The sequence below is a fragment of the Lacerta agilis genome, chromosome 1 (assembly GCF_009819535.1).
Source record: "Lacerta agilis isolate rLacAgi1 chromosome 1, rLacAgi1.pri, whole genome shotgun sequence".
Classification (NCBI taxonomy): Eukaryota; Metazoa; Chordata; class Lepidosauria; order Squamata; family Lacertidae; genus Lacerta; species Lacerta agilis.
The window spans coordinates 108,154,268-108,170,533 of NC_046312.1; the positions used below are offsets into that span (position 1 = coordinate 108,154,268).

The 16,266-nt window shown below is 42.5% G+C and overlaps 1 protein-coding gene across 1 annotated transcript; it reads left to right on the forward strand.

Moving 5' to 3' along the window:
• The first annotated feature begins 3,090 nt into the window (after positions 1-3,090).
• DHRS9 (dehydrogenase/reductase 9) lies at positions 3,091-14,381 on the forward strand. Its single transcript, XM_033166612.1, has 6 exons — positions 3,091-3,247; positions 6,250-6,474; positions 8,004-8,354; positions 11,781-12,039; positions 13,163-13,326; positions 14,094-14,381. Exons 2-6 carry the CDS (start codon positions 6,465-6,467, stop codon positions 14,318-14,320), a joined length of 1,011 nt encoding a protein of 336 aa, XP_033022503.1. The 5' UTR covers positions 3,091-3,247; positions 6,250-6,464; the 3' UTR covers positions 14,321-14,381.
• Positions 14,382-16,266: the final 1,885 nt, after the last annotated feature.

Sequence of the window (16,266 nt, forward strand, 5' to 3'; positions counted from 1 at the left end):
TTTCCTAAAACCTTCACGATAACAAAGTTTCCCTCTTTCACAACAGTCTTGTTGAATTCTATATTTTCTTTTTCCTCTACTTCATCTTTAGAAAAGGTTTCAAAATCAGAAGAGTCACTTTCAAGCAGCTGGTTCGCATTCAACTTTTCTTTCATAATTTTTGACACAGCCTTTCCAGGCTCAATGTACCCCACATCACCATTTCAGACATACATCTATTTTACGCAAAACAGGCTGGCAGCCATGACAAATATTTTAGTACATACTGCAGCTATGTTAACTATGATCACATAAATGAAAATATATTTCAGCTACCTTTACAACTTTTAGAGCTACATGGTTCACAATACATATACAATTTTTTACTAAAGCTTACCTAATTTAACAAATCTGGATTTTTTTTAAAACTTCTTTGAAAACACAAACCCAAACACAATGGCAGTATGTAGTATCACTGCTGTTGTTTTTGTGTTGCCACAAACTTTGTATAAAAGCTAAAGTACGGTTTTAAAATGGAAAGGATCAATGTGCCCCATGGCTCAACGTGCCCCACTTTCCCCTACTGTGTTCCCCAATATGTTGCTGGACATGATTCCTATGATGTCCATTGGCCATGCTGACTGAGACTGATGCGAGGTGGAATCCAGGTTACTGGTGGTAACCTGCAAAGTTATAAAAGTTATTTTAGATTATTTGTTTGTTTTGTTTTGTTTCTCCCATCCTCCAGTTTGCAATGGAACTCCCATAGTGGCTCACAAAAATATAACACCACTATTAAAATACAGTAATTTTAAATAATTGGTTAAATTATTTAATTCAATTGAAGGAAGTATTACTCATTTACACCAATACTGTGACCCTTGACTCTGGACTGTGTGTTTCATAGCTGAGGAAACACAAATGTGACTCAGTGCCAAACTGAATACACCTGTACAACATAAATAACTTATGTAATCAACAATGTGATTCATGAGAGCCAACTAAACCTGCTATTTGTTTATGACTTGAGTCAGAAGGCACTCATTGTGATGCCTTAATTTAAAAAGTCAAAAGGTTGTTCTGTGCAGGAATCATCTTTAGAAGATTGCCAGGGAAGAAGGAGAAAGAGAGAGAGAACGAGAGACAGAGAGAACACAACAAGTGTTTGGACTAGCTGTACTTGTATGGCACACCTTTAACAGCCAACCTGCCAACATCTTTTCTTCGACTGAGTAGGTAGGTACCAACTTCATATTTGGGATGCAAGCATTTTACTAATTGGTGTAATGTAGTGGCTGTAAAAGTGTGAGTTATGAGATGGTGATCCTCTGGTTCAAATCTCCATACTGCCATGGACTCACCTGGGGGCCTTATACAAGCCAAATCAACAAAGAGTATTGTGGCACCTAAAAAAAACCCCCATCAAACATAAGCTGTTGTGGGCTTTTAAGTCAGCCATAGCCTCCTAGACACTCAATCCCCTGTAACTCAGGGACCATAATGTTGCTGTACCACAAAGGGTTATTGCAATGATAGAGATAATGCATAGCAAATACTTTGGGAACTTAGGGCATAATTGGTACATGGTACATAATTATAATTATTGTTATTAATTATACTAACTTCTCCTTACTGAGATGGATAGCCTCACTTAACAGGGTAGAAAATGAAGCATATTGTATGTGCATGTTGGTCTGTCTGACTATCCACCCATCCTTCTCACTGGGTTATGAACGATTAAATCATGCTCTATGAAAGTATGAATGAAATCAATGGGCATGACTAACTCACGCTGATTGTTTCAATGGGTCTACTCTATTATTTACCTATTATTATTGTTACTTATTATTTCCTTTAATATTTACAAATGCTGGGGGGGGGAGGGAGAAAAAGAAAGGAGATTCTTCCAAATTATTGCCTGGCAACCCTACGCTGATTCCATAGGGACCTTGAGTTGCCACCTTTCCCATGACATTCACACTTGCCCTCACATTCCCTCACTCATGCAATGGGAAACATGTGAAATTTGTCACCCCCCCCTTTCCTGGTTTTGTCTGCTCTTTCAGCCAGCCCTCTGGCCTCGCAGTGCTGCTTTTAAACACCAGGTTTGTCTACTGCGGGCCTTTAATGCCTATCTGATCGGCAGAGCCTCATTTGCTAAATTTCTAAATAAACATTGCACCACCCCCTGAATTTCTACCTCTGAAAAGAGGATGGGTGGAGAGACCCAACAACTCCTCATTCCACGAAAAGCCTACGGACGAACATGGTAGGGCTCTGCTAAATTGTTGGGTTCATTTTCTCCAGTCTCCAAGGAGGGAGCAGGGATTAGGAAGGGTTTTGGTTCAGTTCAGATCTGAATGCGAACCTACCTACTTCACATTTTCAAAAACAATATGCAAACCGAAACACGGCTGTCTTTTGAAATGTACACTGATCCACATTTTGTGATGCAGTTCTCCTGCCAAATAATGTATACAAAAATTATTGTAGCACAGGGAAAGGGAGGGAGTGAGGGAGGGAACTGGGGTTGGACCATGAGCATCCATGAAGGGGATGAGCAGTCCCATCTCACTAGTAAACCATAATTCCCAGAATTCTTTGTTAAACCAGAGTATTTTTCTAGCCTTTGAAGACCCTGAGATATGGGACAAAATGTACAATTGCTGTTTGTCTTTCTTTTGTGCGTGAAGCTACCCTGCTCTCTCCCCTTTCAAGCGTTTTACTTCCCACTGGAAAGGTGCCTGTGGACACCCATAAATGGAAGAATTTGGAAAGGAACCAAGGAAGAGGGGATTCAGAGAGAAAAATAATATAAAGGAAAGGAAGAAGGAAGCAATTTAGAATGAAAGATAAAGATAGGAGGAAAGTAGGTGTGGGTTGCATTGCTGTGTGTGTGTGTGTGTGTGTGTGTGTGTGCGCGCGCGCATGCACACACACACACACACACACACACGCCCAAGGATGAGTATGAGAAAGAGGTGTGTTTGTTTCTAGGAATGTTGCCTCATTTCCTTGCGCGATCTGCTTTGCAAGGGCATGTGATCTTCACTCCATGGATTCATAGGATTTGTGACATCACTAGAACTTGCCTTGTGACATCACCAGACCCTGCCATGTGAGCCCCAGGCTTTTGGATGCTGGAGACCAGGGAATCTCAAGGGCAGTAGATCTGCTACACTCACTCTGTCCTGCCAGGGAAGGAACATGGGAGTTGTGTCAGCAACCACTGGGTGGATCCAGCAGTCAGCTCCTTACAATCACAAGGGTGACTATTCTTGTTGTCATCTCCTTCATGATCAGTGTAGCTCACCTCTAAGTGTACATAGCTTCAATGACAACCTTCTTCCTCAGATCAGGACAGCAAACAAGGAAAAATTAGCATGGCATAATCTCAGAGAGGGTTGAAAACTGAAGTCCACATCTTTCTAGGTCAGGATACCGTTAGAGGGAAAGAAATGGGTGTACACCTTAACCCTGATTTTAAACAACATTTGGATTTCTGAGACTATTTCACCCTTTCTGTTTGCTAAGTTGTAATTTCTTTTCTATTCAGTCAGCAAAGCTACAGGGCAGTCAAAGAAAACCCATAACTACAGAAAAGCATTTGTGAGACCAGGAAAAGAGCAATCAAGACACTCTTTCCAATCCAAAATTGTATGGCATGTAGTGGGCTCTTAAAATACAATATGAGAGGCTTTTATATTTTATTTTATTTTTGAAAAAAGTATTAGTTTCATGTAATCCAGAATTTATACAAGAAAAATCTTAGAAAGTAGGCATTGGAATGTGGCAGTAAACTAACCAAGCCACTTATCTCAGACCTGATTTATTGTAAATTAAAGCAAAACTGAAGCATCTAAATAAGCCAAGGAAGAGCTCTGCTCATTTATCTGTCCTCCAGAAAAGTTTCCTGTGCAAATGCAGATCAGTGCCTTGACTGCCAGATTAAACATGCACTGTTAAGATATGGGAATATGATCTCAGGCACTATTCCTGGCAGGTGTGGGTGTTGAATGGGCATTCCATGATAAACTTGGAGATGAAAAGTGAAACTCCTAAATTTACATGGATTCTTAAAAGGAAATGCTGGTAGGTGAAGCCAGGGCCAATGAAAAAAAGAGCTAGCCCAATTGGTTGGAATCTTAGAGTTGGAAGGGATCCCAAGGGTCATCTAGTCCAACCCTCTGCAGTGCAGGAATCTCAGCTAAAGCATCCGTGATAGATTGCTATCCAATCTGCTTAAAAACTTCCAAGGAAGGAGAGTCCACCACCTTTTGTGGGAGTCTGTTCCACTGCTGAACAGCAATTACTGTCAGAAACTTTTCCCCTGAATGTTTAGTCGGAATCTCCTTTCTTATAACTGGAAGCTATTGGCTCGAGTCCTACCCTCAAGTGCAGGATAAAATAAGTGTGCTCCCTCTTCCATGTCACAGCCCTTAAGATATTTGAAGGTAGCTATCATATCTCCTCTCAGTCTCCTCTTTTCCAGGCTAAACATACCCAGCTCCTTCAAGCGTTCTTCAAGGCAGATGTTGAGGGGCTGATGAGGTAATTCTCCATGAGCCCTAATTGGTCTCCACTGGCTCTTCCACACTGTCAAGTACTTTGTATACAGCAAAGAATTAGGTTTGTGCAATTAAAGTGGATTAAAATGCTTTGTTGCCCTTGTGGGGGGAAAACCCCACTTTTAAAAAATGAAAATGGCCTTTCTGCAGTCAGGAAAGTGATGAAGAAATGCCTTAAACAGTGTGGAATGCATGAATGATTGATTGGTGAGAAGGTGAATATACGGCCCGTAAGCAAATCAGGGTGAATGTAAAAAGGGATTGGACAGATTTGTGGAGAATAAGGATATCAATGGCTACTGGTCCAGTGTCAGAGGCAGTACAGCCTTGAACACCAGCTCCTTGGGATTGTGAGCAGGAAAGGGCTCTTGTGCTCAGGTCTTGGTATCTGGTTGGCTGCAGTGAGAACAGAATGCTGGACTAGATGGGCCTCTGGTTTTATCCAGCAGCCGGGCTCTTCTTATGTGTGTTTGAAAAGAGAACAGAGAGTTTTAAAGGGTTTCCCCCTCCCTTTCCTGAAGAAGTGAGAGCAGACTGAGAAGCATTTATCCTTCTTCCATTTAAAAATGAGGAAGTAATGAAGCTGAGAAACCTTATCTGAGAAAAGCTGCCTGGATGATCTAAAATAAATTTTAGATAAAAATGGTGTTTTTTTTAAACAAACGGAAGTTGAGGAATGTCATGCTACTTGGAGAGGATATAAGCTTCTAAGAACAGAGCCTATTCAGTTGCGGCTCTGAAGTCGTAGCAGGCACACCCTTCAAGGGAGGTCTGCCTATGTTCCTCCTGGGTCTCCTTTCGAAGGCAAGTGAAAACGTTTTTATTTCACCAGGCGTTTGGGATGTAACTGGAGGTGTGCTTTAACTGTTGCTCTGTTATCAACAACTTTCATAACTGTATCTGCATGCAAATTGTTTGGGGTGGGGGGGATTGTATGGAATGTTCAATACAGTGGTACCTCGGGTTAAGAACTTAATTCGTTGTGGAGGTCTGTTCTTAACCTGAAACTGTTCTTAACCTGAAGCACCACTTTAGCTAATGGGGCCTCCTGCTGCCACTGCGCCGCCAGAGCACAATTTCTGTTCTTTTCCTGAAGCAAAGTTATTAACCTGAAGCATTATTCCTGGGTTAGCAGAGTTCTTAACCTGAAGCGTATGTAACCTGAAGCGTATGTAACCTGAGGTACCACTGTATTTGCAGGGAATGACACAATTGGTGGGTTATTTTCCTTGCAGGGTAGAACAAATTTATACGTTTGTTTGTTTATTTTAAAAAATCTTGTTTATTAATTTTCAACAGCGCTATAACACCCCTTGCCAAATTTGGATTTAGGATAGTTTGCAACGAGGGTGGGGGGACTTTTGAACATCCAGATGTCATTGGATTCCCAGCTCCTGTCATAGCTGACTGGAGCTGAAGGGTCATAGATTCCCCACCCTTGTTTTACAGCATTAACAGTACAACCCTATACATGCCTCCTCGGAAGCAGCTTCCATTGAGTTCAATGGGTTTTCTTCCAGAATCGCAGCCTAAAAATTCAGAAAGCTATAAACCATATAATTTTTTTAAAAAAAAAACCCAACTACTTCTTATGTTATGAGAGGCTTAATACTAATCCATAGTGAGTGTTGCAAACTTATTTCAGATCTGTGTGAGCTTACTAAAGAGCAGCTGTATTGTTCTGTAATTATTTCACCAATAGGTTGACTGCATCTTTGCGAGCGAAATTCCGGAGGAAGTGAGGACAGACAACCGCATCTACCTATTCCGTTCTGCAATATCGTGTGCGCAATGTCCTGCTTTTAAAATGAGTCCTGCCACACAGAGGGAACTAATCTGAGAAGATAAGCAAACAGCATATTGATCCAGCCAGATCATATAGGAGAAACACCCTTTCCCTAAGGAGCCACAGCCAGCATGACAGAGGTAAATGTATAGATGGACTCTATTTTGTCTTGCAACTCTTTAGTTTTCAGCCAGCCTCCGAAACAGGTGATTGCTTTATGCTGCTGTACGTCTATGCGTACAAGTGATCTGAAGCCATGGCACTGAAGAAGTCAATCTAGCGATGCCTTCATCAGCACTTCAGAATCAGGGCAAGAAATGGGTGTACGCAAGTCTGAGCTCATCTGTGAAATCTCTAGATGGCCTTGGTCAAATTATTCTTTCCCAACCTCAGTTGCCTTTCTCTGATGTGGTAATACTGATATCCTGCCTCACTGAGTTGTTGTGAAGATGCGTGAAGTAATAGTTGTAATTAATTCTGTGCCGTGGAAATGTTACAGGCATGCTCGTTCCAGGCTGAAGGCATATGGTGGAGCCAGCATGCTGAATGAGCTAAGCACAGCTGGGTCTGGAAAGTGCGCATAAAAATGCATTAGACTAGGGAGGGCAACCTGGACAGAGGCATAGATTAGGCAAAACTGCATTAAAAACGTGCATATGTTGTTGTGGCATACTGAAATTAAGACTGGGGAAATGTGAAACTGAGAGAAACTGAAATTGGCAGAGTTGTACATCCCTAGATCCTGCCAGTGCCTGAGTGGGGATGTTCAGGAAGGCCCATATAATAAGATACCTTGAGTTCAAAGGAAGAAATGTAGGGTATAAATACTCCCTCCCTAGAAATGCTAGACTGGCTCCCTCCTTGCTGCCCTTCTGCTGGCAGGTGAAGACTTCCTTATTCCTACAGGCTTTTAGGGACTGACTGCTTTGAATGAAAATTTCATTGTAATTATCTGTATGTTTTTAATAGTGTGTGTGTGTGTGTGTGTGTGTGTGTGTGTGTGTGTAGTTTTAATTCTACTAATGTTTAATTGTTTTGTTTTTCTGTGTTTTAAACTGTTCCTATTTTAACTGTAACCTGCCTTGAGTACCTGTCAGGGAAAAGGGCAGGATGTTGATGATAACACTAATCCTAATCCTAATCCTAATGTAGTCAATAGAACAGATATCATACAATACATAAGGGCAAGTTGCTCCAAATCTTACCTTACATTCTTCATTAATTCACTGGTCGCTATTTCTCAGTCTCAAAACCTGTTGTCTTCATTAATAATAATAATTATTATTAATAATATTGACCTACCTGAGTTGTTGTTAGGATTGGCAAGATTATGTGAAGTGCTATATTTTAAGCCCAACCCTGTTGTATGCTATATTTCAGATTCTGTTGCATTCAAGGGACTTTACTCCCCATATACAGCCTGATTGAGAGGCAACAAGTCTGTGGTGCTTCCTAATTACTTAAAACTTCCACGCTCTGATGAATGCAAAGTGACCGTTTTATTTACTGGCCCCCAGGGAAGCTTTCCTTATTTTAACAGAAGTTTAAAGGCTGGTGATGGAAGGTGTGAGTGGCTCTCAGCGTTGCCCCGCTTTTTACATTTTCACGGTCAGGAAATGATGCTAACGGCAGGGAAATGCCTGTTGTAACGTGTCTTTCTGTCTCTTTCAAGGAAATGGAAGATAGCGGTCTCGAAATCGGACTTTTTTACTACATGTTGATGTGGATTGTCATCTGCTTCATCTGGTGGAAATGGAGAGCAGGGCAGAAGTTAAAAGATATGTACCTTGTAGGCAAATATGTGTTCATCACCGGCTGTGACTCTGGATTTGGAAAGCGGGCGGCCAAGACCTTCGATAAGAAAGGGTTCCAAGTGATTGCTGCCTGCCAGACTCAACAGGGAGCCGCGGAGCTGAAAGCAGAGACTTCCAGGCACCTCCACGCTGTGCTACTGGACGTGACAAACACAGAGAACATCAAATCAGTTACGGAATATGTTAAAAAAGAAGTAGGGGATAAAGGTACATGACGGGCACCTGCACTCTTCCCAAAATCTACTAAATGCAGTGCAGACCCCAAGAGAGTTCCTGCACATTTAAGAGAGTCATAAAATGGGGGCTGCTGTGAAGGAGGAAGGCTTAGCGCACAGAATTTCCCCTTCTGTGCAACACTTAAAGATACTGCAGGTTCCCTCCAGGTACATATCTGCCAACCTGCACCAAAAAGCCAATGAATTGGTTTTCCCCTTTCCTTCTTAATGCAAGCTTTTAATTAAACTTACGGTTTGGGAAATAAAGTGATCACTGTGCATTTTGGCTTCCGTCTACTGGGCGAGGGCTCGGCCACACTTCTGCTTGCCCTATGCCCAGAAAGCATGGGTCCAAGTGGTTTTCCCCCTTGTCCCACTGCTTTCCCCCAAGGAAAATCCCCTGTTTAGTGCTAAACCGAAGCAAACATCAATCTGAAGGAAAGCCCAAATTGCCATTTGCTCCGATTGAGCACTAAAGAGCAGTGGATACCACCTGTATCTCGTAGGACCAGATTTGAAATTATTTGTATATATAATTGTTGGTAAGTATTTTATCGGCTGTTTTGTGCAGAGTGAGCTCCCCCCCCCTTCCTGTTTCCACAGCTTTCATGTTTTAAAAGCATAGAAAGGAAATGCCAAGTAGGTTGTGCAATGAATGATGTGGCACAGTGTGGGTGAGGCTGTAAAATTCTAAAACCTATTAAGAGGCTTATTGAACAAAATGGGGCTTACTTCTGAGTAGGTATGGGGGAAATAACATGCGAGCAGCACAGAAAGTGGTGAAGATTACAGGGAAATTGCAGGCATTTAAAAATTATGGCTTTTTACTGTTATAAGCTTGGTGTTGTAACTCAATGTTGTAATTTAGTTTAGCCACTGCCACACAAACCTTGACTCTTATTAGGAGCAGTATTGGCTATGACAGGGTAGAAATAAAAACGGTGATCTTATTTTTAATAAGGGTGTCCACAGGAATTCTTCCAGGGTTGGGGGACAGTAGAATACCAAAATGATAGGAATGTATGAAATGGCGTGGAGAAAGGGGATAGATACTGGTAAGTCTTTTTTTCTCCAAGTCTCATAACGCTAGCACTCTAGAATAATCGCTCCCATAAGAGGCAGTGACGGCCACCATCTTGGATGGCTTTAAAAGTGGATTAGATAGATCCATGGAGGAGCAGGCTGTCAATGGCTACTAAGAACAATGACTTTATTCTCCCTCCACTGTCGGAAGCACTGCAGTATGCTTCTGAATACCAGTTGCAGGAAACCACAGGGGCAGAGAGTGTTGTTTTGCTCTCAGGCCCTGACCATGGGTTTCCCATGGGCATCTGGGTTGCCACTGTGAGAACAGGATGCTGGCCTGATCCTGCCCCCCTCGCACTTCGATGCCCCGGCATCTTATCTGCATAATTTAAATATCCCAAAGTATAGACGTGCTTTTACGTTGGCAAGATTGGACGTACTACCCTCTGCCATGCTCAAAGGCCGATATCAGAATCTCCCCAGGGAGAAACGACTCTGACCGTGTGGAGACGGAAACTTGGAGACAGCGTCACATGTTCTTCTGACCTGCCCCCTGTACAAAGACCTGAGGAGTGAGATTATTACTCCCCTCCTACTTTCCATCCCAGGTCGCTCATCAGCGGCCGCAATGTTTTACTTGTTAGCGGACCAGAACATCCAGACAACAGAGAAGGTTGCCAGATTCATTGAGAGGGCAATGAGACTAAGGGCCTCAATTTGAAAGACAACTCGACATATATGACTAGCCCATATGCACCTGAGGTCTAAATTTGTCTTGATCGGCTTATCTATATAGCTCTGAGGAACGAGAGTATCGTACCATCTTTACTGACTATTTCAGGCCACCAAATTAGGGCCTCATTGTCTACCTTATTTCTAGCAGGAACAGAAACGATAACAGAGAAAATTGTTTGACTCTCTGAGAACGAGGTCACTATTTGAACGGCCTTTTAGCCTGGGGGTTTCATATGATTTATCAGTATATTTATATATTTGTGTACTTGACTGGTCTTTCTCCAGTATTTTTATCTGTATTTTTAGTCGCAATGGCCTGTTGGCTACGTGAATAAAGTTTGATTTGATTTGATGCTGGCCTGATCCAGTAGGTTATTGTTATGGTCTGGGGAGCAGGCTAGTTTCTCATAAACCAACAAACTAAAAACGAGAAGAATACCTGCCTGATTTCGAAACACTTTAAAGTTGCTCTTTTTAAGTTCACGCGGCTGTTTGTGATTTGGATTTGATTTTAACTACGTCCTGCGCAATAAATTGTTGGGGAGGCACTTTACTATTTTAAACGGCAAGCTCCCTCATATGACAGGATGCAAATCGAAGTATTGCTTTAGTGAGTGAGCAATTACGTACATGTGTGGAGATAATTGTCCTGTTCAGAGCTTTCACATTGCCCTCATACTATTACAATACTTTTCAGCAGTGGCAACGCACACATTCATCAGTGAGTTGCTGCATGATAGAAATGTCAAGTGGTGTGCATGCGTGTATGAATTAGCCCTCGCTCACTCAGACTAAAGCGTTCAGAGTAAAGAAATTGCATGATTGTGAATTGCTACCAATTAACATGGCTTGGTTACTGTTATGACCTTTCTGTTTTTACGTAGATGTAATCATATTCATATACCATTATGATGATGATCTTATTCTCTGCCTTTCGAATAATACCAGTAATGATAATGGGGATGTTAAATCACAGAAATCAATTTCTCCCGAAATGTTTCTGTTGTAACGTGGGGATTGTGATTCAGCAAGTGATTTCAGCTCTGACATAGCAGGCAGGAGACAGCTTCTTCATGTAACACTCTTTATTCAGACAAACAAGACTGGGGAACTGAGGAGAGGGAGATACATTTATAGGGACAGTAGAGGATACATTTTGGAGGGAACAATCTCAAGCAATCACAAGGCTGCCTTTTGGTGGGAACCAATAAGACTGAGGATCCAAATGCAGCAACTTGAATGAACCAATAGTAGCTGTTCCTTCTGGAACAGGAAGGCAATTACTTTCCCCTAATGTGAATATGATATGATAACCCTTGAATCAATACAGTGGTGCCCCGCTAGACGAATGCCTCGCTAGACGAAAAACTTGCTAGACGAAGGCATTCGTCTAGCGGAAGGCTGCCCCGCAAGACGAATTTGTCTATGGGGCTGCCTCGCAAGACGAAAATTTTTCCGATTTTTTTTTCGTCTAGCGAAAACCGCGGTTTACATTGCCACTTCACTAGACGAAAAAACCTGCTAGACGAAAAAACTCGCAGAACGAATTATTTTTGTCTAGCGGGGCACCACTGTACACAACAGTTTCATTCTCAGACATAACAAATTACCTTTTTTTCTTTGTGTTTTTTATCTGTCTCCCCCTCCCCCCACATAGGTCTGTGGGGCCTGATCAATAATGCAGGAATTATGGGAGTCTCAGCACCAACTGACTGGCTGACCATCGAGCACTTTAAAGCACCGATTGATGTTAATCTAATAGGCCTCATCAATGTTACATTACACATGCTGCCATTGGTGAAGAAGGCAAAGGGAAGGATAATAAACGTAACCAGTGTTGGAGGTCGTCTACCAGTATGCTCAGGTGGTTATTGTCCATCCAAATATGGGGCAGAAGCATTCACCGACAGTTTAAGGTAAAATGATAGTTAATGGATGGCCTTCATAATGCATGCATGATTCAACCCAAACTGAGCATGGGTTCAGTGCCTGCATGCAGGAGATAAAACTGGGCTTAGTAGAATTCTGTTTCCACCATGCCACTGCCCTCACCACCACCGACATCCATCCAAATCTATCTCTCATGCTGCCTGAATCAGGGGACATCCAGCGAAACGGTACACCTAGGAGACAGTGCTCCTTATATGTATCAGTTCAAAAACTAATAAAGTTCTTGGTCATCTGTTGTTTTTTAACTTCACTTTCTCCACTTTTCCTACATAGTACACAAGATACTAGTATATACTATATAGTAAGACTTATTTGGATGTAAATCATGGGCTCCACCTGCTCATAGAATCATAGAATCATAGAGTTGGAAGCGACCACAAGGGCCATCCAGTCCAACCCCCTGCCAAGCAGGAAACACCATCAAAGCATTCCTGACAGATGGCTGTCAAGCCTCCGCTTAAAGACCTCCAAAGAAGGAGACTCCACCACACTCCTTGGCAGCACTGTCGGACAGCTCTTACTGTCAGGAAGTACTTCCTAATGTTTAGGTGGAATCTTCTTTCTTGTAGTTTGAATCCATTGCCCCGTGTCCGCTTCTCTGGTGTTCTGTCTGATGTCTGTTCACAAATGATACCTTACTTGAAACATCATGAAAAGGATTTGAAGGTCTGTGCTTAACATCTGAACCCAATGTCTTCTTGGGTTGCATTGGGCGCATTAATTGTGACGCAAGAACCAATTACCAAGTTATTGCAGAGAATGGCTCAGATCCCTGGGATCTGGTGGAGCCATTAATATAAAATGAATGAAGAGATACAATCTGGTTTAAATGTCAAGGAGATAGGCAGGAGTTCATATGAGGGCATGCATAATGGATCTCTTGTATTCATGAGGTTTACCACAAGGACTCCAAAGGCATCCCATCACATTGACTCATTTTATATAGAAACAGAAGTTTCATTTATAAGATCTTTGTGTTTGTGTGCAGAAACTATAATGTGTTGCTGACAGAATCTACATAGCGCTTTCTCTAAAAATCCGCCCAAATTATTGACCAAAATTAATGGCAGCTTTTTACTTTCTTTGCAGACAGGACATGATGCCATTTGGAGTGAAAGTTTCTTGCATTGAGCCAGGGCTGTTTAAAACAGGACTTTCTGACAGAGACATGGTCATGAGACAAAAAATGGCTGTTTGGGACACTCTTCCTCAAATCATACAAAAGCAGTATGGTGAAAAATACTTAAAGGAAGGTAAGCCATGAGTTGCTTTGTTTTGTATTAATAGGGAAAGGGCCTAAACATAATTCCGAAGTAGTCAGAAGTAGAGATGCCATCAAAGTTCATCCAAGACTGGTTGAGAAATTAACTTCCAGGTTACTCAAAAAGGCACCTCAAAAAATAGGAGAACACTATGACTGAGTCAATATATGTCATGTTTTAATCTATTGAATATGTCTCACTGAAAAAAATGAGAATAATAATTTTTAAAAGAGATTTTCTGTGGCTTGGATCAATATCTAGGGCAAAGAAGAGTTCCTAGCATTCAACCTCCTCTCATCTCCACCAGCCCACGGTCAAAGCACACTCCTAACCCTTCCCTTCATTTACCAGAGGTGAATGCAGTAGTGGCAACATGTGGTAGAAAGGAGGGAAGCTTTATTGCTTCCTTCCCTCAACTTCATGCTCCACAGTATACTGTACATCATGACTGAAGAGTGGTAGGCCTTGGAATTGTCCCAAGGATTACCCACAATGCCAATAGACCTTGCAAAGACTTCCATGTCCTGCCTGCAGCACAGCTGGACAATGGAGAGAGAAGGGAAGGGAATGAAAGGAGTTAGGAAGCCTTGTTATTTAACTGCAAGTAACAATATGCCAATGTTCTTTGCACAGTGCAAAACTAGCTCCACGTCAGCAGTACTTCAAATAAATAAGTAAGGGTTGCACAGAATTAAGACTCTTGAAGCTTATTGCTGCATATATTTTACCTCCCTCTCCTGGTTTTGTTCTCTCTGCAGATGCAGTAAAGAAGGAGAAACTAGTGAAGCTGTGTCAGAATACAGACATCTCATTGGTTGTGCATTGCATGGAACATGCCTTAATGAGCAAATATCCAAAGGCACGGTACAGTGCAGGCATGGATGCTAAGATTCTTTGGCTACCACTTTCAAAAATGCCATCGTTTGTGCAGGACTTTGTACTCATGAAGAACAAAGTTCAGCTAGTTGACCCAAATGCTGTGTAAAACTGCATCTGAAAAAACTCCAGTTTGTTCTTTTTCAAGCTGTGCGTACCGAACAATGAAGATGAATAGCTCTGTGTTCACAGGTGATCAAACACCCAGTGATGTTGGCAATAATTGCTTCTCTTTTCTTGTTTACCGCTAAAAAAAAAGCAGTTGTCATAAGGACTGCGTTGCCCAGTGGTAGTGAAGGCAGATCTACATGACTCAGGCTTAGCATTTGCCAACTCAAATAAATCTTAGTGAATCGAGCAGTCAAATATTGTTCGAGTAATAGTTTGAAATCATCAGTTTGTCAGAACGTTGTCAAAGTACACAGACAATTATGCCCATTACAAGTACTACAACCTGTTAACAGAGCCCGGTTCCTCCTAAGAGCTCTACCCAACACCGTGGAGGTATCTCTTTCTTCTCCCACAGAAAATACTATTGACTTGTACTATTGACTTCCCAGGAACTTACCACTTGTCCCATTTTTCCTTAACAAACATTTTGGTGCTAAATGCCCCTGAGCATATTTAGGCTCTCTTTTCTTCCCAAAGGCAATAGATCCTTTGGAGGGATGGCTTCCAAGGCCCCCTGAGCATGTATAGAACATTTTTCCTTTCTGAAGAATATGTTCCCTCACGTATCTGAAGACTGGAAGCGCATATTCCATGCCCCATCCCCAGGCTGCTTGGCTAGGGTGGTCTCTGGGGAGGCTAGTAAAGCAGAAGTGTGCCAGCTTCTTCCTGAATGAGTGGCCGGCCTGGCCGGCCCATGAGGCAAGCTGAGATTCCCAAATCAGTGGCCAAATGTCCTGGGCCGGCCCTAATGAGCAATGAGTGATCCTGACTCTTGCAAAGCTGGTGAGTGAGGGCCCCCCTTACCTCTCCCACAGCTACGACATGGTTCGGGGGAAAAGGTGGGTTGCCACTGCCAGAAGGGTGCTCGTGACATATTTGGCTATGGCTGGGTGGTGTCAACTAACACAATGCAACTGGTGGCAACCCCATGTTATGTGTGCTGGCTGGAAGTGTGTTGTGTGACAGAATGCCGGTGTGAAACAGCTACTTGCAGTTTGAACTGTGGCGCCACAGTCACCTGCCATTGCCAGATAAATCAGAATGCATTGCCCACCAAAAGCAAGCAAGGAAGAGCACTTGCTAAATACCACTTTCTAGTTAGCATTTTCTACCTTGTAGATGGTTCATCCAAGGGTTTATGTTGAGCAGTAGGAGACATAAAGATTCTGCTGCATGGTAAGCAGGCAGGCACACACTTTCAGTTGTCTTCGACTCTCCAGTGGGGAAAAAAGAGGACAGAATACCTTGGGGCTGAATTCCAATCTGCAAACCAGTTATTTGTGTGGCTTATAAAATTTACCTGTAGGTGGTTTACCTTGCAGGGAGGGGTTTTTTGGGGGGGGTTGTTCTTGTTTCTGTTATGCATTTTGTGTTTTATCTTGTGTTTCTATATTGTGAACTGCGCTGAGATCTAAGCAGTTCTCAAACCATGGGTCAGGTTTCTCTTCAAGTGGTGCAGGTCACCCTATTTATGGTGGTGTTGGTGCTAGATATTCCAGAGAAGGACAGAGTCCTGAGACAGGTGAATCCTCCTCTTCCAGCTTTGATCCAAGATCTGAGTAAGTGGGTGGGCAGCTGGGTGTGGCGTCCTCACTGCAATTGCTTTGTAGTAATTATACGTGTGTGTGTGTGTGTGTGTGTGTGTGTGTGAGAGAGAGAGAGAGAGAGAGAGAGAGAGAGAGAGAGAGAGAGAGAGAGAGTGTGTATTTAGGAGGGCTGAGCAACATATCCTGTTGTACTCTTCTAAGGCCAGTAGTACACCAGTCCACACATCTGTGATCATGACTGTAGAACACGAAAAGCTCTGTGTGTTCACATTTGAAACAGGTTATTAGTGTTGCATTAGGAGGGCTTGCAAGGTAAATTCAGAACTGCGATGTGAGC